Source organism: Tursiops truncatus, chromosome 2 (assembly GCF_011762595.2).
Source record: "Tursiops truncatus isolate mTurTru1 chromosome 2, mTurTru1.mat.Y, whole genome shotgun sequence".
Lineage (NCBI taxonomy): Eukaryota > Metazoa > Chordata > Mammalia > Artiodactyla > Delphinidae > Tursiops > Tursiops truncatus.
Window position 1 is genome coordinate 28,307,470 of NC_047035.1, and position 25,465 is coordinate 28,332,934.

Consider the following 25,465-nt stretch of genomic DNA (forward strand, 5'->3'; position numbering starts at 1 on the left):
ACTACTGAGCCTGCACGCTAGAGGCCACGAGCCACAACTACTGAGCCCACGTGCCACAACTACTGAAGCCTGCATGCCTAGAGCTCATGCTCCACAACGAGAAGCCACCAAAATGAGAAGCCCGCGCACCACAACGAAGAGTAGCCCCTGCTCGCTGTAACTAGAGAAAGCCTGCACGCAGCAGCGAAGACCCGACGCAGCCAAAAATTAATTAATTTTTTTTTTTAAGTACTGAATATCCCAAAGATACCAGCCTCCCTCCTGTCCCCACGAAGGTGAGGTCTGAGGAGCGAAGGACTCCACAGCCACCAGCCCCTGTCCTGGGTACTGCAATGCAGCCTAGCTATACCCCCTCGCTGTCCCCTAATTCCGTCTTAAATGACAACAGAGAACTCTGCCCAAAGTCAAGGGGTCTAGAAACTGAGCGTGGCTGACTGTCAACATGTATGAGCCATAAAACTGCATTGCCTTCTGAGCCGGACTCGGCTGGGGACAGGCAGAACGCAAAGGCGCTCAGGTGCTCCCCAAATACCTCCCTGACTCCCCACAGCCTGTGCTTTCCCTCCTCCCTGTTGCTGGCCTCCCACCAGCCTGCATCCTGGGAGCTGCAGTCTAGCCCAGGTGAGGCATGGGGAGGATCACCTGCCGCCTTTCGCCCTCCACCATCCCTGCGGTTTCCGCAAGTGGAGGGGCCTCCGTGAGCAGCTGTCTGCCCCATCTCTTCCTGGCTGCCCTCCGATCTAGGTCCCCCTCCAGCTCTCTCTGCCTGGCAGAGCCGCTAGAGTTAAGCAGATTTCATGCTATTTTCAAAGTCATTTTCCATGGAAAATTTTTTTTATACCGTTAAACCTACTTTCTGCTGCTTCTCATCTCCCTGAAAGCTTCCTCCTCCCCTTCCGTGAGATAAACCAGTAACGGCAATATTTAGGAACCTGTAGTGACAACCTACTGGCATCCTTAGTTGGGGAGGGGAAATCATACTAGAATCTTCCTGCTGGAAGTCAGACCAGTGAGATGAGCAGACAGCACCCAGGGCCAGAGCAGGTTCCCCTCGCCCACACCCCCTGGGCCTTCCAGCCCCACCTTAACAACTGCCTTGTGTCAGGGCGCCTGTCCCTCAGTTCCCATCCTCCCATGACAGCCACCAAACTGGGGTGTTTTTACAACCAGCATCCAGAGTCATTTGAGGAGCAATTGAGGCATTTCCGAGACCCCCAGGCAGCCTACATTTCTCAGAGAAGAGGTGGCCCTAGGAAGCTACAAGTTGGGAGGGGGTCCGGATGAGCTATGAGATGCCAAAGCCGGCATATGCTTCCTTGTGACCCCACTGCATTCCGTATGAAAGCCTCTGTCGTATTGAATCAGATCTCAGCTGCCAGCAAACCAAGGCCTTTACGAGGACACGAGCTGAGGTCAGATGGTTCTGTATCCTCACCTTACAGCACAGGGCTCAGCCTATCATGGGTTGCTGGCTAGGAGCCTATTACATCTGCCAGACCCCTTTGGTGAGCAAGGCTTGATCCAGCACCTCAGCCACAGACGATTGGACCAGACTTGAGATGCAACCTGGCATGAGAGCTGTGCTCAGATGAAAGGATGAGAATGGCCTGGACCAATCAAATTCTCTTCCTTGTGATAATCCAGCAATGCGGAAACACTGGAAGCCTGCAGTGTTCCTACGGTCCTTCTGCAATGGAGATGTGGAGGAGAGAAAATTCTAGGATGACACCCAGCTTTCTGGCCAGTTCGTCTGATAACCTGACTCTGGCAGCAACCATGGTAAAAAAAAAAACAAAAAAAAACACTGAGAGAAGAGCAGATTGGTGGGTGTTGGGGGGTGAGCCCAGATTGGTGGTTGGTGAGACTGAGATAAGGGTGGAACAGCCAGGAGAGGCAGGTGAGCTATGAGGTGATGCTCAGGGCCCAAGAGTCACCCAAGGGTCTGAGTGCTGGACTTCAGAAATATTTGAGGAGCAAACCCGTGCATCAAGGTAGACAAGATGATCTCCACCAAAATAGAGGATCCCCGCCCCAGGCGACAAACATATGGATACTGAATTTCTTTTAATTATTCATGTTTCACCTGATTGTTTTTTTAGGGTGAAGCTTTTATATTCAAAATTTTAGAACCCGTTGTCACCTTACAACAGTACCAAATGTGAGAAGCTAACCTCGCATATTCTGTTTTCTCCCTTTATTCAAACATTGTTCACTTCACTGGAATTTCTTTCCACATTTGCATCTGAGATAGAAAGTGGCACAAAAAAATACAAATAATTTCAACAAATGTCAACTTCAAAATCAGCATGAAGTATTCTTAGCAAATATGGTCACTGCTTAGGTATTTCTGCCTTTCTAAGAAGGTTATAAAGGAGACAGCTTTCTGCAGAAGAATAATATAACCATACTTATAAAACCTTTTCCAAATCAATAAATATTGACATATCATTTTTCTTAATTCTTTTCCAACAGAAGCTAAAGTATCTTCCTGTGGATTTGGGCTCAGAGCTGGCCTCTGACAAAAGGAACTTTACATCTTGGGACAGGAGTGTTTTTAATCATCTAGAGAGTAACCTTGAGCAAGAATCTCCTGAGGCATTAGCTTCCTCCTAGGAAACAGGAATTAGATTCCCAGGGGTTCTCAGACTGGACATCATTGTTACCAACAGTAAATCCTCACCGAGCATTACTACGTGCAACATACTATACTATAGGCGTTACTATAATCCCATTTATAGAGAAAGTGAGGCACAGCAAGGTAGACTACTCGCTCCTGTGCATATACTGCTTCTCCAGTGTCTAAATCAGTAGGTCCAGGTGGAGCCCTGGAGTCCACACTCCTAACAAGCTCCCCCAGGGACTGAGATCCAGGTGGTTTTTAGACCCCATTGTGAGACACTGCTCCAGGTATCAGATCTGCTCTGGTTCTGACGGTGCAGGAAGGGAGCAAACAGGAGAATCTGAGCTCCAACCAGGGCATTTCACAGGACGGAAGATGCTGCCACCCTCTGAGAGCTGAGGCAGTAAGGGTGGTAGGCTGTGGTTGGAAACAGCGTGATACTGTTTCCTACTGGGAACCCAGACTTTGTCTCCTGCTGCACCAGAGTGCCACCTGCTGGCTGTAGGTAGCCATCGCAGGCCAGGCAGCAACATCACTTGTCCAATCTCTTCACTAAACGTTAAGGGACTACCAAGCGACTACATCGGCGCTGGGGGTTCAGTGGAGACCCCACAGAGAAAGACAGGCAGAGACAATGCCATAACAATGCTGCATGATTCCTGGAAAAGCAGGTAGGAGGCAAGGTCAGTCTGGGTGAGGGCTACAGCATGAGGGGTCAGTGGGGAAAAATAAGCCTAGAGGTTGGTAGGGATCAAGCTGGGGGGCCTCATTAGCGTTTGGATTTTGCGCTAAGGGTAATGGGAAATCTAGTAACAAGTCAGATTTAGGTTTCAGTGAGATCATTCTGGACTTTGTCGGGGGGGCTGGAATAGTTTGAGTGGAGGCAGAGTCAATTTGGAAACCATTCAAGTATCAGAGATGAGAGCAGCTGCTGGCCTAGCGGTGGTAGCTGCAGGGATGGAGAAATATGGACAATGAGAAATAGTTAGGATTAGGTTTGATTTAAAAAAAACAAATGTCAAAGAATAACAGCAGGACATCACAGTGGCCCCGTTTCATTCATTCCTTCTTTCAACAAATTGTAGCACCAACTGTGTGTCAGAAACTAATCTACCTGTTGGGAATACAGTGGTGTGAGCCAGTCAGGGAAGAGCCCTGCTTTTCATGGAGTTTATGCCCTAAGGAGGTGGGGGGTGGGGGGGACATACGCAAATAAGCAAATAAACAACAAAAACACATGGGAATAGGCACCATGTAGAGCATGTAGAAGGGATATGCGGCAGTGACTCATATCTGAAGGTTAAGGAGCCTGCCCAGTAAAGGTAACAGGGAAAAGCACTCTAGGCCAAAGGAACAGATGCGAAGGCTCTTAAAGGGAGAGTAAGCCTAGCACATTCAAGATCAGAGGCAGCCAATGTGGCTGGATGTGGTGAGTAAAGGCAACAGAGGGACCAGAGGCAGGAAAGATAGTCAGGGGCCAGTTTATGAAGGACTTTGTAAGGCAGTGCATGGAATTCTAAGAGTGAAGGGAAGCCACTGACACCTTTCAGACAGGAAAGTGACAGAATCAGATTTCACTTAAAGATCTCTCTGGCTGCGCCTCGAGAGTGGATTGTGTGGGACAAGAGTGGAAGGAGGAGGCAGGTAGAACCTGAGATGTGGGCCAGGAGAGATGGTGGTGGCAGCAGTGTGAAGGGGAGGATTCTGGGCATACTTTAAAGTCAGAGTCAACAGGACTCGCTGATGGATTGGATGTGGGGTCAAAAAACAGCAGAACCAAGAATGACTCCCCAAGACCATGAGGATGACAGCTACTGCAGAATACCTAGACACGGGGAGAAAGGGCCTAAGGGAACGTCTTCCCCAAGGATGTGGCATCCCAACAAGCAAAGGCCTGGCCTTAATACTCAGTCCTGTTGGAGGGGGCGTGTGAGGGAACCACACTGAAACTCCGTTTCCTTACCTGTGGCTGGGCCTAGCCTGCCGGGGTGCATCACAAGGACTGAATAGAAGCCTGACACAGACTTGACCCTCACGCTGGCCTGACCTCTGAGCACACTGAGTTGGCCAGTTTTCTCCCATTGTTGGGAAGTATCTTTCCAGGCAGCCATAGCCCTGCCCCCAGAGGGAAGAACACCCAAGGTCAATAACCAGTTCTAAGCAGAAACCCCAGAGTAATCCCCTCCATCCTCCAAGTCCCGGACATGGGAACATCAAGGGAGAGAAATGGTCACTCTCTGCTCCTTAAACCAAAAGGGAACGTGGGAATGGGCAGTCACATGGGACAAAACAAATACCAGAGACCAAGGGCTGTGAGCACCACATCACTTTATTTCTTTGGTTTTCCAACTTCACTCTTGGACAATGCAAATTCAGTCTCTTGCCTGCGTGGCCACTGTGTGGTCTCTCACTGGAGATGGGGCACAGGCTCTGAGGAGGAGCTCAACAGAAAAACTGGGGTCCCCAAGGGCCAGCCGGGCTGGCCAAGGACTGCGGGGTCCACAGCAGATGAACCAAGCACCAGCAAGTAGAGACCCAAGGCCCCCTCCCCAAGTCCTTTACCACACGCCTCACAACGGACAGGCCAGCCTTCAGTGCTCCCCTAGAGGCCAACTTGGTTCTTTCCCTACATCCCTGCTTCTGCTCACACTGAGCCTGGCACCCTCTCCCTTAGGGCCACCAGGCAGAAGCCATGACCTGCTCCACATCTGATCTCTTAATGTTCCTCTGGGAAACATCTTTGAGTAAGGGGGGTGCCAACCCCCAAAAGGAACTGAAGACATATATTCTACCCAATGGGACAGACGGCCATGCTGCAATACTCCTTTTGTCCCGGGGAAAAGCTGAAAGCAGCTTTAGCTAACCACCCCGCTTCGGGTCCCCACATACATACAGCTTCCAACACCAGCAAGGGGGCCCAGCCAACGCACTTGAATCAAAAGACTAAAACCAAGACACAATAATAAAAATAAGAATGGTAAACAATTGAAGAGAATTATCTCTGGTCCTGTAGCTCTCTGCAGGGGGCCAAGATGGCTGATCTCTGGCTCTCTCTGCCCTGGAGCTGGGAAACAACACGAAGCTGCCCTTGGATTCAGGGTCGATGCTGTGAGAGCAAAAGGGATCCTGGCCAAGCCAGGGGGGTGCAACTCAGGTCTCTGACCTTCTCCAAAGTGGTCCTCCTTCCTCCCAGCCCCTTCCATACCTCCCCGTCAGCCATCCACCAGGGTGAGGCCGTCGTAGAGGGCGCGCTTCCACATGTAGTAGGTAGAGCGGGCGGTGAGGGGGAAGAGGGCGCTGAACTCCTTGTAGGAGGGGAAGCTCTTGGACTGGAAGCGCCTCTGCAGGAACAGCTTGGCCTGGGCCTTGAACTTCGTGGTGGCGAGCACGTCCATCACCAGCACCTGGCCGTCCCTGCCACCCGCCGCTGCTGCCACCACAGGGTGGCTGGACAGGGACCCACTGGGGGGCCGGCCCTGGGCCGTGGCCCCCTCTTGCAGGGCCCCCTCTCTGGAAGGCCCTCCCAGGGCCTTCCCTGGATCCTCTCCTGGAGAAGCCGCCATCTGCAGGGTCCCTGAAGGTGGGGCCATGGCAGCTGTCACATTCCTACCAGCTTCTTTCTCCCGTTTCTCCTCCGCTTCCTTCATGCCCCCTTTGCCCAAGCTGGGGGCCTGTATCTGGAGCTTGGACAGACTTCTGGGCCAGCCCCGGGCAAGACTCTTCCAGACCCAAAAGGTGGAGGGAGACAGGCTCGGGTAGCGGAGGCGGAAGCGACAGAAAGGGAGGTGCCCACTGAGCACCTGCTTGCGGGCTGCCCTGCGCAGGCGCCTCTGCCAACGGGACAGGGGCATCCTCAGGGGTAGGAACTCCCGGGGGGCAGGTGACCCCCCACCCGTTGCTTTCCCTGCCCCTTCTCCTGCCTCACCCTTCCAAGGGAGCAAGGCCTCTTCCCCAACAGATGCTGGCTGGGAAGCCCCGGCTACCGAGAGGGCTGGTGCAGGCTTGAAGCTGGGGTTTCTTCGGAGAGCCTTTCGGCGCCAATTGTAGTAGGTGGACCGGGAGATGCCGGGGAACCTGCGTTTGAAGCAGCGATAGGGTACCAGCGTATTCAGGGAGATGCAGTGCTCCAGGTACAACTTGGCCCGCTGCATTAAGACCACTCCAGGGCTTGACATGGCCGACGAGGAGCACCCCAGCCCCTTGGCAACCTGCTGCTCCGGCAGCTTCTCCAGCTCCTCCATGGCCAGCTCCTCCTTGGGGCCCAGGGCCCGGCAGGCGCCAGAGCCCAAGAGCTCGTGCTTCCAGGCATAATAGGTGGAGCGGGAGATCTCGGGGAACCTCTGGAGGAACTGCTGCAGCGGCACGACACCCCCGCGGTGGAAGCTGTCCTGCAGGAAGTGCTTGGCCGAGAAGCGGGTGGCCACCTTCTGCCGGTGCTCCTGGGACTGCCGCCGCCAGCGGTAGAAGGTGCTCTTGGTGATGCTGTAGCGCTCACCGAGGTGGGAGTAGCTGAGACCAGGTTCCCGGTTGAGCAGCTCCAGGGTCTTGGCGAGCGGGGGCAGTGGGGCCAGGGCAGTGGGAGTCGGGGCCAGGCCGGGGCTGGTACTTTCAGCCTCCACCTCCTCCAGCCCCACCACGGGGGCAAAGTACTGGTGGCGGAAGAGCTGGCTGGTGAGGGGCTGGCCGGCCCACATGATGTGCAGCGTGGCGGGCATGTGGTCGCAGCGGCGGGGCCGGATGACGCGGTTAAAGTATGGCCGGATCTTGAGGTTGCGCAAGGGGTAGATGGAGTAGATGTTGCGCTGAAGGACGGAGGCGAGGGCGTACAAGTGCCACACGTTGGAGAAGCTGCTAGGAAAGCAGGTGGCCTTGACGTCCGCATCAAAGATGGCCTCTAGCGTGGTGGACGGCAGGCTGGTCATCTCCGGGGACTCCTCAGAGCACAGGGAATAGCGCACGGCCTGCAGCATCACCTTGGAGTCAATCATGCCCTGGAGGTAGTAGTGCCGGTGCAGCAGCATCTCCACCACCGTGCGGGCCCGCAGCTCCAGGCTGAGGCCTGCGTTGCCCCACAGCAGCATGCTGGCCGCCTCGAACAGCAGGCTGCCCTCGCCCTTGCACACCAGCGGCAACATGTTCCGGGGAGCATCCTCTGGGTACAGGCTCAGGGCCACCGAGTCCACCTCCAGCACCTGGGGGCCGGGGCCTCCCTCCCGGCCGGTGGGGAGAGCGAAGGAAGACAGGACCTGCTTGGCCTCCAGAGCAGCACCAACGAGACCCTCCAGGCCCTCGGACTCCACTGCCTCCTGCAGCTCCTGCAGCACCTGCTGCACCAGCTGCTCCCGGGATGTCATCCTACCAGGGCAAAGGAGAGAAGGCAGAGGTCAGCCAAGGCACCCAGATGATACCTAGCAATGGTGCCTTATCCACTCCTCTGCCTCCTCCCTCAAGATCTATCTATTCCCATCCCCCCACAGCAGGTAATGGCTACGTGCCTCCTGGGGTTTGTTTAATTACTCAGTGGTACAAAGGAAGAGCTTGGCCTTAGAGAATGGCTTTGAATCCTGGTTCTGATATTAGCTTGAGCAAGTCACTCAACCTCTCTGTGTTTCTGGTTCCTTTTCTGTTAAAATGGGGACAATAATAAAAGTATCTACCTTATAGGACTCTTGCGGATATAAATGAGACAATGAAAGTAAAGGACGGAGACATCTAAGTGTATATAAGTGTATACACACATACACATATTTATATATATATATTCATCCTTAGAAAAGTGCCTGGCACATAGTAAAGTACTAAAGAAGCATTAGCTATTATATATTAGAGTATTATCTAGTACTATACGTATTATATAGTGCAGGTATAAAAGCTGTACCTCTACACCTGTTAAAGACAGACAATCACACATAGCCTAAATTGGTCTCCTTTTTCCTAAAACAGTGATTCTCAAAGTATGGTCCATGGGGACGTCCCTGGTGGTGCTGTGGTTTAGAGTCCGCCTGCCAATGCAGGGGACACGGGTTCGAGCCCTGGTCCTGGAATATTTCACATTACGCGGAGCAACTAAGCCCGTGCGCCACAACTACTGAGCCTGCGCTCTAGAGCCCGCGAGCCACAACTACTGAGCCCGTGTGCCTAGAGCCCGTGCTCCGCAACAAGAGAAGCCACCGCAATGAGAAGCCGGCACCGCAATGAGAAGCCGGCACCGCAATGAAGAGTAGCCCCCGCTCACCACAAGAGAAAGCCCGCGCGCAGCAACGAAGACGCGGCGCAGTCAAAAAAAAAAAAGTACGGTCATGGACCCTTGGGGTTCTCTGAGACTTTCTGAGGGGCTGCAAGTTAAACTGTTTTCATAATAATACTAAGATAACAACACTAAGATGTGATTTGCCTTTTTCATCGCGTTAACATTGGAGTACAGCTAGTACCTCAGCATGAATTAAACTAGAAATCACTGTGTTCTACCCCATGATGCAGCCACAGTTGGGAAAAAGAAAGCTAGTATCACTCCAAAATGTCCTTGATACAGCAACAAAGGTCATTATTTTTTAAAATCATAACCCTTAAGTACATGGCTTCAATGTTGGGAGTGACAAAATGGGGAGTGCTCATAGAGGATTTCTGCTGCACACTGGTGCATAATGAATGAGTGACAATTGGGTTGCATGATGAACTAGCCGCTTTTTCATGGAATACCACTTTTACTTGAAAGAAAAATTGAGTGGCATTAGTCATTTAGACTTGGATATATTTGACAGACATTTTCTCAAAAATGAATAAGGTGAGGCTGTCACTTCAAGGAAAACTACTACTATTTATGGCCAGTGAAAATTTCTGAGCTTTCATTTGAAAATTAGAATTTTGGAAAACTTGTATCCACTACAGTGAGCTTGACAGCATCCCAATACTTAAAGATTTTTCTGATGGGACCAGTGGTGACACTAAGACATGTAACTTTTTATACTATATAATGGAATGTTCAACATTTGAAGATTTGCATCACTCAATGAACTGTATTTCCCAAATAACCAATGGGATGGCACGGGGAAAAGATCCATTCAAAGTATAAAAGAAAGCAACGGATTTTTAATATAATACGGTGCAAAAGTTCCTGGATATTATTTCAGATTCTGCATTATAACTAAGCTTTGAGGAACTACCACCTGTCGAGTTGCGGTGTAGTTGTCAAAGAATATCCACTGAAAATGCTACCAAAATACACTTCCTCTGGGAATTCTCTGGCAGTCCAGTGGTTAGAACTTCACACTTTCACTGCCGTGGCCCAGGATCGATCCCTGGTTGGGGAACTAAGATCCCGCAAGCCCCGTGGTGGCAAAGCCAAAGGAAAAACAAAAATACTCTTCCTCTGTCCATTTATGTGTCCGGATGAAGTTGGATTTTCTTCATGTACTTCTACCAAAATAATGTATCACAACAGATTGAACATAGAGACAGATAAGAATCTACTTATCTTCTGATAACCAGATATTAGAGATTTGAAAAATTTAAAAGATGCACTGTTCTCACTAAATTTTTTTTGTTCTGGAAAAGTTATTTTTCATAAAAACTATTATTTGTTACTATGTTAACAGGTTTGTTCTTTTTTAATAAAGAAATCTTTTCTACATGTCTAAATTTTAATTTTGAATGTAACATGTTGACAGATGTAACCTATATAAACAAAAGCTCTTCAGGGTCTTCAATTTTTAAGAGCATGCACGTGTCCCGAGACAAAAACGTTGGAGAACTGCTGCCCTGGGATAAAGTTAGTCTCTCCAAAGAGGTAGCAGCAGCCTAGCCACTGTGCTGACATAGATCTAATAACTAAGGTTTACTATTTGCCATGCACTTTCCCAATCCTGGCAGTGGAACTTTAAGATGGGTACTACCATTATCCCCAATTTACAGGTGAAAAAACTGAGACAATCAAATTTAGGCTCATTTGCCCAATTTGCCCCAGGCCTCATAAGTGGTGCAGCCAGTAGTTGAAACCAGATGCTCTTTAGGGCCTGAGATTCATCTACTCCAGTTTAAAATGCCAGCCACCTTTCAATTCAAACTAATCATCCTAATTACTGGTAGGTTTTCCGTGTTGTGTTGCAAAGCAGAGTAATATTCCTTTGTGGACACTGTTTTTAAATTAAAAAGGAGACCATTCCCCTTTCTCAGATCTTTGTTCTCAGATTTTAATAGATTCCTTTAGATTAGCTCTAGGTTTAAAAGTTGTGTTTGGGTGTATACACTTGTCAACTCATCCAACCGCACACCTAAAAGGAAAGTGTTTTGCGCACTTACAAGGGGTGCATTTGGGTGTAAATTATGGTTCAGTAAAGTTGAAAAAAAGTTTTTAAAGAACCAAAGGCTTACCAACAGAATCTTACTTGGTAACCATAAAAAAGAAAGCTTTTTAAAAACTGGTTATCAGAATCACCTTTGGATAAAAATTTCTTGCTTGTAGATTTTTTTTTTTATGTGTTTATTGTGACAAACCTGGTCTAACCTCTCACCAGATTTCTATTTGTCCCACATTATCTGACCCTGGAATTGGGCTTTTAATCTGTTCATCTTTTATATACTTCATATTTACTTTTTTAAAAACTTAGTTTTTTGGACTCAGGAGATAAACTTCACCGAGAGCACTTCCATATGCGAAAAAAAATTGAGCTCTGAGGAGCAAACTGTAAACACAGAAGAGCTTTTTCATTCTGGCAGACAACAAAGATGCTAGGGGTTTTGTTTTTCTTGCATGTCACTTGTAAACGCTGCTATACAGACGCATATAAATGAGAGCTCTGCTCCGCTAGATACTCCGCAAACAAAATTATGAAAATAACCACCATTCACCTACTGTTTACTATGTACATTTAGGTAATTCAACCAAAATCTCAAAAAAAAAAAATAAGAGGGGATAATTAATTGTGTGGGTGATTCTTCCTGCCCTTCCACACCAGGAGGAGGGCACAATGTTCCCTTAAAGGATTACAGGTTTCTGTGGGCTTTGCATTGGGTGAGCGTTTGGACTTCAGGCTTTTCAGAGGTAATATTTATATGTGGTTCTCACTTTCCTTCTACATGAATTACAACTCCATCACACCTGCACCTTCACTAGGATAGCTACTTCTAGTTCACACATAGAGAAATGGAGGCTTGGGGGTTAAATAACATTCCCAAGACCACAAGCTATTAAAACTACAAAACCTAAGCAATCTGACTCCAGAGCTCCCCTCCTAACCCCTGTGATTCCACCATACAGGGAAATACAGGGCCCAAAATGCTCATTATCCAAAGGCTGCAGAAACACATTGATTCTTGGGGCTTCGAGACAAAGCTGGCCATTTTACAGATAAGGAAATTGAGGTCCAGAAAGGTAAAGTTGACTTGCCTGAATTCCCGCTGTAGTATCCAGATACCTGCCAACACGTCCAGATAGACCACACGTCTTCCTGCATAAACCCCACCCTCCTCCCTCCCCTTCCCTGTCCCACCCTACCTACTCTTCCCATCCCAGTCCCACCCCACCCCACCCTAACTCATTCCTTCCTCTTCCCCAAAGAGGTAAGAGGAGATGTGAGTAGGTAATACCCTACTTCTTTTTTCCTCAAAAGCTTGCTGAGAAAAAGTAGCTCCCTGGAGAGGCTCTGCACCTCGCGTCAACTCAGGTGGGTCTGGACCAGGAGAGAATGGGGCAGCGGGGAAAGGCCAGAGGCCGTACGGGGAAGCTAATCATACTTAAGTAGACAATTGGTTGATGGGGTTCAGGTGCAACAGTCTTTCTGGTGATGGCTCCCTGGAAACGCAGTGCAAAGCAGATCTGACAATTACCAGGTGCATTCGTGGAGTAAGGTGCAGAAAGTGAGAGCTAATCTAGGGGTCTTGCCCGCTGGCCTCCCCTGGCCCCACCACTCTTACAAGAGACCTGATAAAACATGAAACCGAGGAGGCAGGGCCCCTCAAGGCGACACAGGCTCCCCGGCTTGAGGTTGGAAGGGAGGAAATAGGACAGCATCCAGCCAACATCTTGGCACCTAAGAAGGGCTCTGGCGCCCAGGAAGGAATGAATGGACACGGGCAACTCTGCAGGCAATTCAAAGCCTCACCTTCACCAAGGCCCGCTTCCTCCTCCCCCAGTCTCCTTAGTTCAAGCAGATGGGGTCTCGGAGCCCAGCTCTGGCCTCTGTCCCTCGCATTTTAAAAGGGGTGAGCCAGCGCTCTGGGCAGGGCAAGGGAAGAAAGGGCCAAAGCATCTGCTGACAGTGTTGGTAGGTCTCTGGCCTCTAGAACAAACACCCTCCCTGCCAGGCTCATCCTGGGCTCCGCATTCGCTCACCAAGGACCCCGTGTTCTCCCCATCCCTCATAAAGCAGGCCCTGCAGTCTCGATAGCCAGCCAGGCCCTACAAGCGTGAGGGAGGGCCACACTGGCCTCAGCCCTCAGTAAGACTGCCTAAGGCCGCGGAGGCATGGCTGGCATCTCACCCGGCCTGGCTCCACACCTCTCTGGCCGGCCCAGCTGCCCAGGCTGCGCCCCTGGCTCCAGGGAGCGCCAGCCATCTTGGCTTCTTCCCCGGTGGCCAGGAGGCCTCGCGGGGCGTGGGCGGCCACAGGTCCTGGCTGGTGGCAGGCAAGTCCCTTGGCTGTGACTTCCCAAGGAACCTCCCACCAACCAAGGGCAGCAGGAGGGTCTGGGGGCACCAGGGTGGGCCTGAGGCCACCCAGTCAATCATGCCTCGGTAGTTCCCAAGCTGAGTAGCTCTAGGGGACCACGCGCCTGGAAGGGAAGGAGAATGGGCAGCGAGGCCCACGAGGGGAAGCGGAGCGAGCCGCCAGGAGGCCCTGGATAGCTGGGGAGAGAGCTGGCTGGCTGGGGGTATCTGAGACAAGGGACCCAACTGGGGAAACACCGGGAGCCTGGGGAGGGGCTAAGGCCAGACCATTGTGTAGGGTGGGGAGGGGAGATAGGCGGGCGAGCGGGGGGTGGGGATGGGGAAGAGGCTGGAGGTGGGGGTGGGAGAAGGAGAACTTGAAACAATGCGTCCCCTCTCCACACACACACACAAACACACACACACACACACACACACACACACACACATATACACACACGGCATCTTCAGAGTCACTCTATGACCCTTGAGCCCTTTAGTGTCCCAAGGCCACCCCCTCGTTCCCCTGGGGTCTCCAAACTGCTCGAGGCACCCACCCTTCCTAATTTTGAGGAAACTTCCTAGTTTACTGACCTCGAGGGTGGCCCAGAGCCCAAGGGGCGTCCGCTTCTCTCTCCACCTTCCAGCTTGGGACATTTAAGTCACCCTGTGGGCAGTGTCCCCAGCTGAGCGCCACTCTCACTCCAGAACTGGTTTCATATCTGTGGTGGACCATTGAGCATGGACCGTCTACAGCCAACTGGCCGTTGGAGAAGCGGCTTAAGCCACTCCCCCCAGGAAATCGCCCACCCTCAAGTGCTCTGGTCCCAAGATGAAAGAAGTGCAAATTCGGGGGTCACTTCCAATGGTAAAGTGATAGCAGCTATTGTCTCGTCCACTCTACCCAGCTGTGGGTGTTAAAGCGCCCTGACCTAGCTCTGAAACGGACCCCAAACTGCCCAGGGAAAACTTGAAAGAAAGTCGAAAGATTTCCAAAGAATTTGGGGGGAGGGGAAAGGGAGGGGAGGAGGTTTAGATAGAAAGACCTAAGGAAAGTCTGTGGCAAGGCTAAGAGGGGGAGGGGGGCGAGAGCGAAGCTGGAGCCGGGAAACTAGCCTTGGAGGATTGTTTAGAGGACTTGGGGCTCTCTGAACCCCCAAGATGCATCTCTTCCTGAGGCAGCTCCCCCATCCCTGGCCCCCAAGAGACAGGGAGGCTGGAGAACTCACTGCCCCCACCTTGGTGCAGGCCCCCTTCCCTTCCAGAAAGGCCTCCATCCCCACCTTTCTCTGAGCATCCCCCAGGCTTGAGGCTCAACACCTCTCACTCCCAAAGTGTGCCTGGGCCAAAGATGCTTCTGTCTGGGACCAGGGCACCTATCCCAGGACACCTGGTTTTCTGAGCCCAGCAGGAAGGTAAGGACATGTGGTACCTGGGGCTTCTGTCCCTCCCCGCAGCTCACCTCAGCCCAGAGGCCTCAGATAATCCCGGAGGAACTAGTCCTATCCGCCCGTCCAGTTCCCCGCTGGTGGGGGAGGTGAGGGCTGCCAGATTGCAGCCTTTGGTGGTAGCTCCCCCCAGGGGCTTTCCTGCCCAGCCTTAACCCTTTGGAGTGCTGGGGCTAACAGCTTCTCCCAGGCTTCAGTTCCACCCACCTCTCCTCTTTAGTCGCCTTACCCCTCGCTACCACCGTAAAATGCCCCCCAGTGTCGGTTATGCCCCAGCTCCACTAATCATCTTCTCCTCTGCCGATCATGAACCCTACACTTATCACCTAAGTCAAAACTCGTTTATCAAACATCCATCCTCAGGAAAGCTGGATGAGGGGGCCACCAGAAGTGAACTCAAGTCCAGTCCCTGCATCTTAAGCACACCAGCCCCACCCACCATGATGGCAGTCGCCTGAGGCAGTGGTTTAGACGCCTCCTGGACTTGGATTTGAATGCCAACCCTGCCCCATACTAGAGTATGGCTTTAGGCAAATTGTTTAAACCTCAGAGCCCTGATTTAGTGGTTACTGGGGCCTAACATTTACGCCAGAGAGTTCGTTTATCCCCAGAGTTGTTGGGTGGATTCAGTAAGATAAACGTAAGCATTTAGGACTGCTTGGCCCAAAGCAAGTATATTCCAGTTCTCAGGCTCTCCAGTGAATCTGAAATTATTTTTAAGTTCTTAATATAAATGCAGTATTTTAACAGTTTCAGGCAATAGTGGTGATTTTGTAGAAGGAGATGGAATTACGAGATAACTTTTTCTTTCCACATAGCTTTCTGTGTCTTTTGACATTTTATAAGGAGTCTGTATTACTTGCTATCATTTAATAAAGGCAATGAAGATAATTTAAAATTCTTTAAAAGGCTAATAGAATCTTTTAAAGTATTTTTTAAAAAGAAACCTTAGTGATAAAAAGGTTTGCTGGCGCTTCCATTACCAAAGTAAGAGTCTTATTTATAGACTAATTGGGAAAATGAATAATTGGGAGAATTTTAAAAGTAAAGTAGTAAGCAGGAAAAATCACCTGTAATCTCATTATCTAAAGACAGCTATTGTGAACATCTTGGTACATTTCTTTCTAATCTAGTTTCTTTTCTTAGACTACACAAGTTAAACTTTGTCTTTACAAAAGACCCAAACGGTACAGAGTAAAAAATAGAGTAAATTAAGCCAGTCCTCCCTTTTAGTCCCAAACCCATTCTCCTCATTATGAGACCTAAAACTACTGCCCAGTTCTTTTTCTGTATATTTTCAGCTTTTTCTGTGCATATACACATGTATATTTTTCTAGTCTCTCTGTGCATATTTTTATTCTGTGTTAAATACTTTACTTTTGACTAATATATATCATATATGTGCCTATGTATTCTATACATAAATGATATCTAAATAATAATACAGTAGTCCTTCCTTATCTGCAGTTTTGCTTTCCTTGGTTTCAGTTACCTGTGGTCAACTGCAGTGGAAAAATATTAAATGAAAAATTCCAGAAGCAAACATTCATGAGTTTTAAATTGCTCGCTGTTCTGAGTAGCGTGATGAAATCTCTCATCCCCCGGCTCTGTCCCACCTGGGATGTGAGTGAATCATCCCTCCCATCGGCCTATCCACGCTGTAGATGCTACCCAACTAGTTAGTATAGGGAAAAGCATAGTATATATAGGGTTCGGTACTCTCCACGGTTTCAGGCATCCACTGGGGGTCTTAGGATGGGGTTGGGGGGGCTGAAGTAGGGAGGGACCACAGTACCACTGTATAGTATTCAAAATGCTTGTAAATATTGGTTCAGGAATTTACTAAAGTATTAAAGATTCAAATTTCAGCCCTGTTCCCTTTCTACAGTTTCTCTTTTCAGAAGCAACCAATATCATAATTCAAAAAGAGACATGCACCACAATGTTCATTGCAGCACTATTTACAATAGCCAGGACATGGAACCAACCTAAATGTCCATCAACGGATGAATGGATAAAGAAGATGTGGCACATATATACAATGCAATATTACTCAGCCATAAAAAGAAATGAAATTGAGTTATTATTTGTAGTGAGGTGGATGGACCTAGAGTCTGTCATACAGAGTGAAGTAAGTCAGAAAGAGAAAAACAAATACCATATGCTAACGCATATATATGGAATCTTAAAAAAAAGAAGAAGATACTGATGAATCTAGTTGCAGGGCAGGAATAAAGAGGTAGACATAGAGAATGGACGTGATGACATGGGGTGGGAGGGCAAAGCTGGGGCAAAGTGAGAGTAGCATCGATGTATATACACTACCGAATGTAAAGTAGTTGGCTGGTGGGAAGCAGAAGCATAGCACAGGGAGATCAGCTCAGTGCTTTGCGATGACCTAGAGAGGTGGGATAGGGAGGGTGGGAGGGAGGCTCAAGAGGGAGGGGAGGGCTTCCCTGGTGGCACACTGGTTAAGACTCCTCCTGCCAATACAGGGGACATGGGTTCGAGCCCTGGTCCTGGAAGAGCCCACATGCTGCAGAGCAACTAACACCGTACACCACAACTACTGAGCCCATTTGCTACAACTACTGAGCCTGCACTCTAGAGCCCATGTTCTGCAACAAGAGAAGGCACCGCAATGAGAAGCCTGTGCACCGCAACGAAGAGTAGCCTCCGCTCTCAGTGACTAGAGAAAGCCCACACACAGCAATGAAGACCCAATGCAGCCAAAAATAAATAAATAAAATAAATAAATTTTAAAAAGATGGAAGGGATATGGGGACATGTGTATGTCTGATTCGCTATGTTGTGCAACAGAAACTAACACAGTATTGTGAAGCAATTATACTCCAATAAAGATGTATTAAGGGGAAAAAAAGCAACCAACATCGTTTCTAAGGTATCATGCCAGAGATCTGTTATGTATAAAGAAACAAATCTCTCAGAGAGCACTTTTGTCCTTTCTTTAAAGCATAAATGTAATATACTACTTTTATGTACCTTGCTTTTTTAAAATATGTTTATTTATTTATTTTTGGTTGCATTGGGTCTTCGTTGCTGCACGTGGGCTTTCTCTAGTTGTGGCGGTCAGGGGCTACTCTTTGTAGCAGTGCGTGGGTGGGCTTCTCATTGCGGTGTCTTCTCTTGTTGTGGAGCATGGGCTCTAGGCACACAGGCTTCAGTAGTTGTGGCGCAAGGGCTTATTTGCTCTGCGGCATGTGGGATCTTCCCGGACCAGGGATCGAACCCACGTCTCCTCCATTGGCAGGCAGACTCCTAACCACTGCACCACCAGGGAAGTCCCTATCCAGTCCTCTATTGGTGAACCTTAAGGTCATTTCCTTCTTTTGCTCTTAAACCATGCTACAATTGGTAACCTTGCACATACATAATTTTGCACATGTGTAGGTGTAACTATACCTTCAAAGTGTATGCATATAGTAATTTAGATAGATTTTGCCAAGTTTCTCTTCGTAGAAGTTGTACCAGTTTATTCCCCCCAAAACAAAGTATGAGTGTAGTTTTCCTACCCCTAAGCCAGCATAGTGTGTCACCACATTTTTTCTTTTATCTTTGCCAATCTAATAGGTGAAAACTTAGTCTCTCAGTGTGGTTTTAATTTACAATTTTCATTATGAGTAAAAGAGCATTTTTCATCCATTTAAGAGCCATTTATATTTCCTTTCCTGTGAATATCCTTTGCCCCATTTTGCCATTTGGTTATAGACCTTTTCTTATTGATTAAAGAGAGTTTTATATGAAGACAGCCCTTGGTCTACGACAGGAACTAGAAATATTTTTTTCTGAGTTTGTGGTTTATAATTGGACTTGGCTTACGGTGGTTTTTTTTATCATGAAGAAATCTGCTTATTTTTACATATATTGAACATAACTTGTCTTTAATGGATTCTGGATTTGGTACATTTTAATCTACCTTTATTTAAACCATTAAGATGAGGTATCACAAAATTAAGGGCCTCGTCATAAGCTGTCCAAACACCAAAAATCCCAGATTCCCAGCAATAATTAAACCAATTCCTACAAGTAGATATCTTTAGTTAATATATACCTTGCTTTGAACAAAATTCAGATTTAGGAAGCAGATGAGTTCCGGGTAATCCTTCACTTATAAAGGGGCATACAATAGGACAGCTTCCTTTACATAATGAGCTGAGATAAGTAATTAACTGTGTTTAAATTTACAGCTTTCCAGGGGTTGTATAAGTGGTGGTTCACCTGTATTTGGATCAGCTACAAAAAACAAGTCCGGTATTGAGTGAAGTAATATTGATTGAACACTGACTGTCTAGTGAAAAGCCTGAGCTTTGGAGCGTAATGGCAGGATTAAAATTCCAGCTCTGTGCCTATGTGCCCTTGAACAAGTTTTCTCACATCTCCAGACCTAATTCCTCACTTAAAGAATGATAATAGTACCGGAGAGTTTGCTCTGAGAATTAAATGAAAAACTACTTATGAAGTTCTTAGCACAGGTCTCATGATAAAATGCTCTGGACATTATGCTGCTGTTAGATTTAGTTGTCTTCCCACTTCATTCTCCTTCTATAGATATTTAAAGAATTCATCCATTTGTCATTCAATTAATGCAGCCACGCAATGCCTTATTAAATAATTTACATATTAGTCCATCATTTATTCAGTTATTCATTTACTCACACATTCACTCATGCACTGTCATTCATTCAACAGATATTTGAGCTCCTAGTATGGGCCAGATCCTGGGCTAGCTCTGAGTACATAATGATGTCCATGGACCTGACTCAGGAGTTTGAGGGTTGAGGTTCAAAAGCTTCTCATTCATTCCACAGCAGAACAAATACCTGTGTTCACTGTATACCATGGCTCTTTATCCAATGGCTGCTAGTTTTAATTCCATGACATCATAATCTCCTGGCTTCCTTTCTTTGTTCCTTTCTCTTCTTCCCTGCCCGCCCCCCCACCCCCCCGTGCCCTTTTACCCTCTCTTTGCCCAGGACTCTACCCCAGACTCAGGCCTTTACTACCCCTATCAGAGTCCCTTGGCGATTACCAAGACAGATGACCACTCAGACTCTGAGTCAGACTAACCTGAGTTGAAGCTCAGCTCCTCCACTTTCTAGTTTAGGGAACTTAGACAAGTCTGACCCTCAGTTTCCTCCTCTTTAAAATAGGGATAATAATATCCACTTTATTCGAATGATTGAATTAAACAGTGAAGTCACTCCTTTGCTGCAAAGAAACACTTAACACCAGGGAGGTATGATGATCAATTCACATCTCAATTAGTTGAGTGTCTACTCTATGTAGGCATTATGTTCGGTACTATGAAGACACACAGAGCTAATGTCATCTCTTCCAGTCAGAAGCCATAGCACAGGGGGGTCCACAGTAAGTGCTCAATAAGAGCTACTATCACTTGCTTTTCCCAAGGAATGCCCCTCACTCCTGGACACTGAAACTTCTCAGAGACCTGTGCTGAGGGGCTGCTGGGCTGATGCTAGCTTCTCTGGTTTCATTTGCAACTCCGATCTGGTATTCTTTATGGCTTTAAAGTCATTTAATTTTGTGGTAAATTTGAATATAGACTGGGTATTAGCGTATTCTAAGGAATTAATAATATTCTAAGGAATTAATGTTAAATTTGTTAGAGGTGATAATAGTAAGAAAAGGTCCTAAATTTTCAGATATGTTTGTAAGAATTTAGGGTTGAAATGGTAGGACTTTACGTATTTGCTCTTTAAAAATCAGAGGAAAAGGGCTTCCCTGGTGGCGCAGTGGTTGAGAGTCCGCCTGCCGATGCAGGGGACACAGGTTCGTACCCCCGTCTGGGAAGATCCCACGTGCCGCGGAGCGGCTGGGCCCGTGAGCCATGGCCGCTGAGCCTGCGTGTCCGGAGCCTGTGCTCCGCAACGGGAGAGGCCACAACAGTAAGAGGCCCACGTACTGCAAAAATAAAAAAAATTTTTTTTAAAAAATCAGGAAAAGAAGAAAAAGTGCCCCCCCGCCGACTGTTTGCCATTAAACACTGATCTTTTGTTACCTGATTTTTAAAAAAAGGAAGAGAAAGAAAGAAAGAAAGGAAGGAAGGAAGAAAGAAAGGAAGGAAGAAAAGGGTAAAGCATATATGGCAAAATGTCAATAATTATTGAATCAGGGGTTCATTTTACCATTCATTCAAGGTGGTTCATTATGCCATTCTCTCAGTTTTGATGTGTTTGATAAGTTTTATAATAGGAAGGTTGAATATCTATTTTTGTTTAATGGGAGGATCACTTTATGGAAGCGAAGGGGAAGGAAACTTACCACGTGCAGCATTCCCATTTAGGCGGAGGGCAGGCCGCCCTATCCTTAGCCAGGAGGAGAGCTTGCAAAGGGTGGGCTATGTCATTAGATTGCCACCTGCTTTATTTACAGGGCCTTTGCAGGTGCCCTTGGGGAATTCACCTGGACAGGGAAGAGGGCTTGTGGATAATTTACCCCTCCCCTGTCCCAAGGAAACAGGCACAGGTACCCCACTGGAACAGCTAGGCCTCAGACCAGGTTTTAAGGCCTTGTGGTCCTCTCCCCACCAAGTTCATTACATTTCTTCTGTCACCTCTATTTCATCCGTAAAGGAGAGACAAGACCACAGGCCAAACCCAAGTTCTCCCAATTACTCTGTTCGTAATCTCAAGCCTGGTGCCTTTGATCTTGGTTAGTTTATTCCCAATTCCCTCCACTCCCCACCACCACACACAGGTAACCCCTTTCATTAACTTCCTTCCAGACTATCTTTTTGTAAGTATAAGCAAATGCAAATATACATCCTCCAATAGGCTTAAAACTAACAACAAAGCAAATTGAAAATAGAGAAAATTGCAGTGTTCCAGGTAAAGAGTGAAGTAAGTCTGGGAGTTGTTAGCATATAGATGGATAAGCTCTAGAGGCAAGGGAATAGAAGAAGAAGGAAAAGAAGGGAGAAAGAAAAAGGACTAAACTTCAGAGTCACCCAGAGGAAAAGAAAAAAGAGGCAGAAGGAAGGTGGGCGCCAGGCCCAGGCTCAGGTGCCAGGCCTCCGAGGCAGAGAGGTGCGCTCCAGCAGGCTGGGCAGCAGACGCCATGACACTATTCCCCTTTGGGGACTGCTTCGCCCTGGCCTTCTCCCCTACTTCATCATCTACAAGTGCAGCAGCCTGTCCGAGTACAGCGCCTTCTGGAAGTGCGTCCAGGCCGGGGTCACCTATCTGTTCGTGCAGCTGTGCAAGATGCTGTTCCTGGCCGCTTTCTTTCCCAGCGGGGAAGGCGGCATCTATGACTTCATTGTGGAGCTCATGAAGGCCAGTGTGGTTGTGGCAGACCTGATAGGCCTAAACCTTGTCATGTCCCAGAATGCCGGCAAGGGGGAATACAAGATCATGGCTGCTACCCTGGGCTGGGCCACCGCCAAGTTCATTATGTCCTGCTACATCCCCCTCTGGGTTGGAGCTCAGGCACTGAGTTTGACTGGAAATACATCCAGATGAGCATTGACTCCAACATCTGTCTGGTCCATTACGTCGTCACATCAACCCAGGTGTAGATGATCACATGCTATGACCTGTACCACACTTGCCAGCCAGCAGTCCTTCTACTGATGTTCCTTAGCATCTACAAGGCCTTTGTCATGGAGATGTTCGTCCACCTCTGTTCCCTGGGCAGCTGGACGGCACTGCTGGCCCTCAGCACCCTGTCCCTGTATGTCGCCCTTGTCAATATGCACTCCTAGGTTCGGTGTCCCAGACTTTCACATACCTTCTCCCCATCTCCAGGTTTCAGTGAAGTAAACAGTATTTGCAAAGTTCCCCCCCCCCCCCAAAAAAAAAGGCAGAAAGAAAAACCCAGAGAGAATATTTTAAGAAGAGAGGGGTAAGTAGTCAATTGTGTTGTCTGCTCCTAATATGTGAACAGATCTGCATGAACCACCCTGGAAAGATAGCCACGTTTAAGAGAGAGTTCAAAGTAAAATATATGTTATGATCCTACTTTTGAAAAATTGATATGTATATACACATGTTCAGTGAGTAGAAAGAAGTCTAGAAGACTTTAGAAAGAGTAGACTAACAGGGGAAACCCTGGTGAGCTTGTTTGTGGGAAAAGGTGGCCTTTTTACCTTGCACACTTCAGTTTTGTTTGCATTTTTTACCACAAGAATGCATTCTTTTGGTAAATAAAAAGGATTTGTAAAAGGGGGAAACTACTGTTTAAAACCATCTATATTCAAATTTTCTGTGGAGTAGAGAAGGTGATTAAGAACGTTGGCTTCAGAATCTAATAAACATGAGTCTAAACCCCAGCTCTACTCCATGAACCAGTTAACCTCTCTGAGCCTCAGTTTCCTCATCTGTAAAATGGTGATTATACTGATAATTACTTCAAAGGATTGCAATAAGGATTAAATGGGGAGCATGAGTAAAGCATCTAGTACAATGACTGTCATACAGAAAAGGCTCAATTGATATTAGTTATACATATATAATATATATATAATTAAGTTATATATTATATTAGTTTTATATATGTAATAAATAAAATATCTATTACTAGATCAAACCAGCCAATCAGAGATGTACTCATTTGGACAACATTATTTTGGTCCCTCTAGAACTGCTGTCGCTGAAATGCATTTTCTGTGTCGTGCTTTGGTTGTTATAAGAAATGGTGATGTCAGCCACTGTTATCTATTGCCAGGATCCATCCCATAGAATCACCTACCGTACCAGGGAACTCAGGAGGGGCCTGTGTCTGCCCAGGGAGTGTACAAGATGGTCCTCAGCAGAATTTCCATGTGTTTTTATAGTTTCTCTCATTCTTTTCAATTTCTATTTTTGTGTTTTACAATGCACATAATATATTAGTTCATCAGTGCATATGTATAAATATAAACAAATATACCTGTATTGGGGAGTTTAACAATTTTTACCCATGGAAGATTAACTTATAAAGTTTGAAAAGCAGTGTCTTCTTGATGAGTTCTCTCAGACTCAAGGTTACAAAAAGCTGCATTTCTCCCAAGGATTTGGTTTATTGTTTCTAATAAATACAATCACTCCTGTCATTAAATGCCTTCTCTTCTTGGCTTTGACTGCTAGAAACCTCAGAGCCAGATTCATAACCCAGCTCTACACACAGAATGTCTGTGGTTGGTATCCTGAGGGCTGTGGTTATGAGCACAGCTTTTTTTTTTTTTTTGCAGTGCGCAGGCCTCTGTTGTGGCCTCTCCCGTTGTGGAGCACAGGCACCAGATGCGCAGGCTCAGCGGCCATGGCTCACAGGCCTAGCTGTTCCACGGCATGTGGGATCTTCCCGGACCGGGACACGAACCCGTGTCCCCTGCATCGGCAGGCAGATTCTCAACCACTGTGCCACCAGGGAAGCCCCTGAGCACAGCTTCTGAAACCACATTGCCTGTGTTCACATCCCACTGTGTGAACTTGGGCAAGTGACTTAACCTCTCTGTGCCTCCATTTCCTCAAATGTAAAATAATTATAACCTCCCAGGATTATTATAAAGATTAAATGAGGTGATGCATGTAAATCAATTAGAACAGTGCTCAGCATTAGTAAGAACTCAAATATTTTTGTTGTTATTATGGGCTCTCATTCCATGATTTCTTTCTTTTTTAAAAAATTTTTATTGGCATATAGTTGCTTTAAAATATGGAACACTTCACAAATTTGCGTGTCATCCTTGCGCAGGGGCCATGCTAATCTTCTCTGTATCGTTCCAATTTTAGTATATGTGCTGCCGAAGAGAGCACTCTCATTCCATGATTTCTTTACCCTTGCTTTTCTTCAGTCCCATTTCTGCTACTCTTTATGTATTTCAGTAAGGTACTTAAAATCCTTTTTTGGAAAGAGTTTAAGAAAACAACCGTATGAATTTTTTTTTCTTAATATGCCAGGCACTGAGTTAGGTTCTTGAAGAATACAAAGATAAAGAAAAGATTGTGGGAATTCCCTGGTGGTCCAGTGGTTAGGACTCCGCACCCTGCCGAGGGCCCGGGTTCGGTCCCTAGTCAGGGAACTAAAATCGCAAAAACTGCTCAGCTCGGCCAAAAAGAAAAGATTGTTTCTGCCTTCAAGGAAATGTTCAGTCTAGTGGGGAAGACATACATACAAATAGCCATAAACCAAGTACAGGATATGGAAAGCCGTGCAGGAGAGGTGTGCAAGTGCTGTAAGGACACGGAGTAGATGAGATCCGTGAAAGCTTCCTAGAGGAGGTGGCATGGGGGTTGCACGGCCCAGGAAACAGAGATGATAGAGCAGAGATTACAGGTGGAGGAAGTACTGGTGATCTAAGGCGGACTCTCCAGGACCGATGTGCTACCCACAGTGCTGGTTAAGGTGGATACTCAATAAGTCCCTGTTTTTGACTGCTGTACTTGATTCAAGTGGTGTGAAAAGGAGGAGGAAGAGACAACAGGACAAAGCCCAAGAGCACCTCCTTTTTTCAAGGGAAGTGAAAACGAACGGGAGCAGAACCAAATCCTCTGAGGTGCGAAGATAAACTCGCCAGCCAGGCCAGGAAACACAGATGTGAAAACCAGGCTCAGGCAGTTGCTTTGAGGGAGGAGGGAATGGAAAATTTGGGGTGGGAGATTGGAGGGGTCTTCTGCCTGCATCCATTTGCAGTGCAGAACAAATGCCCAAAGCCCATAACGTTTCCTTTTGGGCTCAGAGATAGAACTTTCCTTTCCTTTCATGGTGTGGCTTCAACTTCAGGCCTTCCAG

General features: G+C 47.5%; 2 protein-coding genes and 1 non-coding gene across 3 annotated transcripts; 1 reads left to right on the forward strand and 2 right to left on the reverse strand.

Moving 5' to 3' along the window:
• Positions 1–5,832: 5,832 nt before the first annotated feature.
• Positions 5,833–7,974, reverse strand: VRTN (vertebrae development associated). The gene has a single exon (XM_004311512.3). The coding sequence runs from the start codon at positions 7,972–7,974 to the stop codon at positions 5,833–5,835; it is 2,142 nt and encodes a 713-aa protein (XP_004311560.1).
• A 13,837-nt stretch (positions 7,975–21,811) lies between these two features.
• On the forward strand, positions 21,812–22,457 carry LOC101328229 (BOS complex subunit TMEM147). The gene is given in 3 exon segments (XM_019924274.1): positions 21,812–21,851; positions 21,854–22,177; positions 22,180–22,457. Coding segments are annotated over 3 exon segments (642 nt in total).
• Positions 22,458–24,382: 1,925 nt separating this feature from the next.
• Positions 24,383–24,489, reverse strand: LOC117311508 (U6 spliceosomal RNA). Its single transcript, XR_004525703.1, has one exon. It is a non-coding gene; the product is annotated as a U6 spliceosomal RNA (small nuclear RNA).
• Between the last annotated feature and the right edge of the window lie 976 nt (positions 24,490–25,465).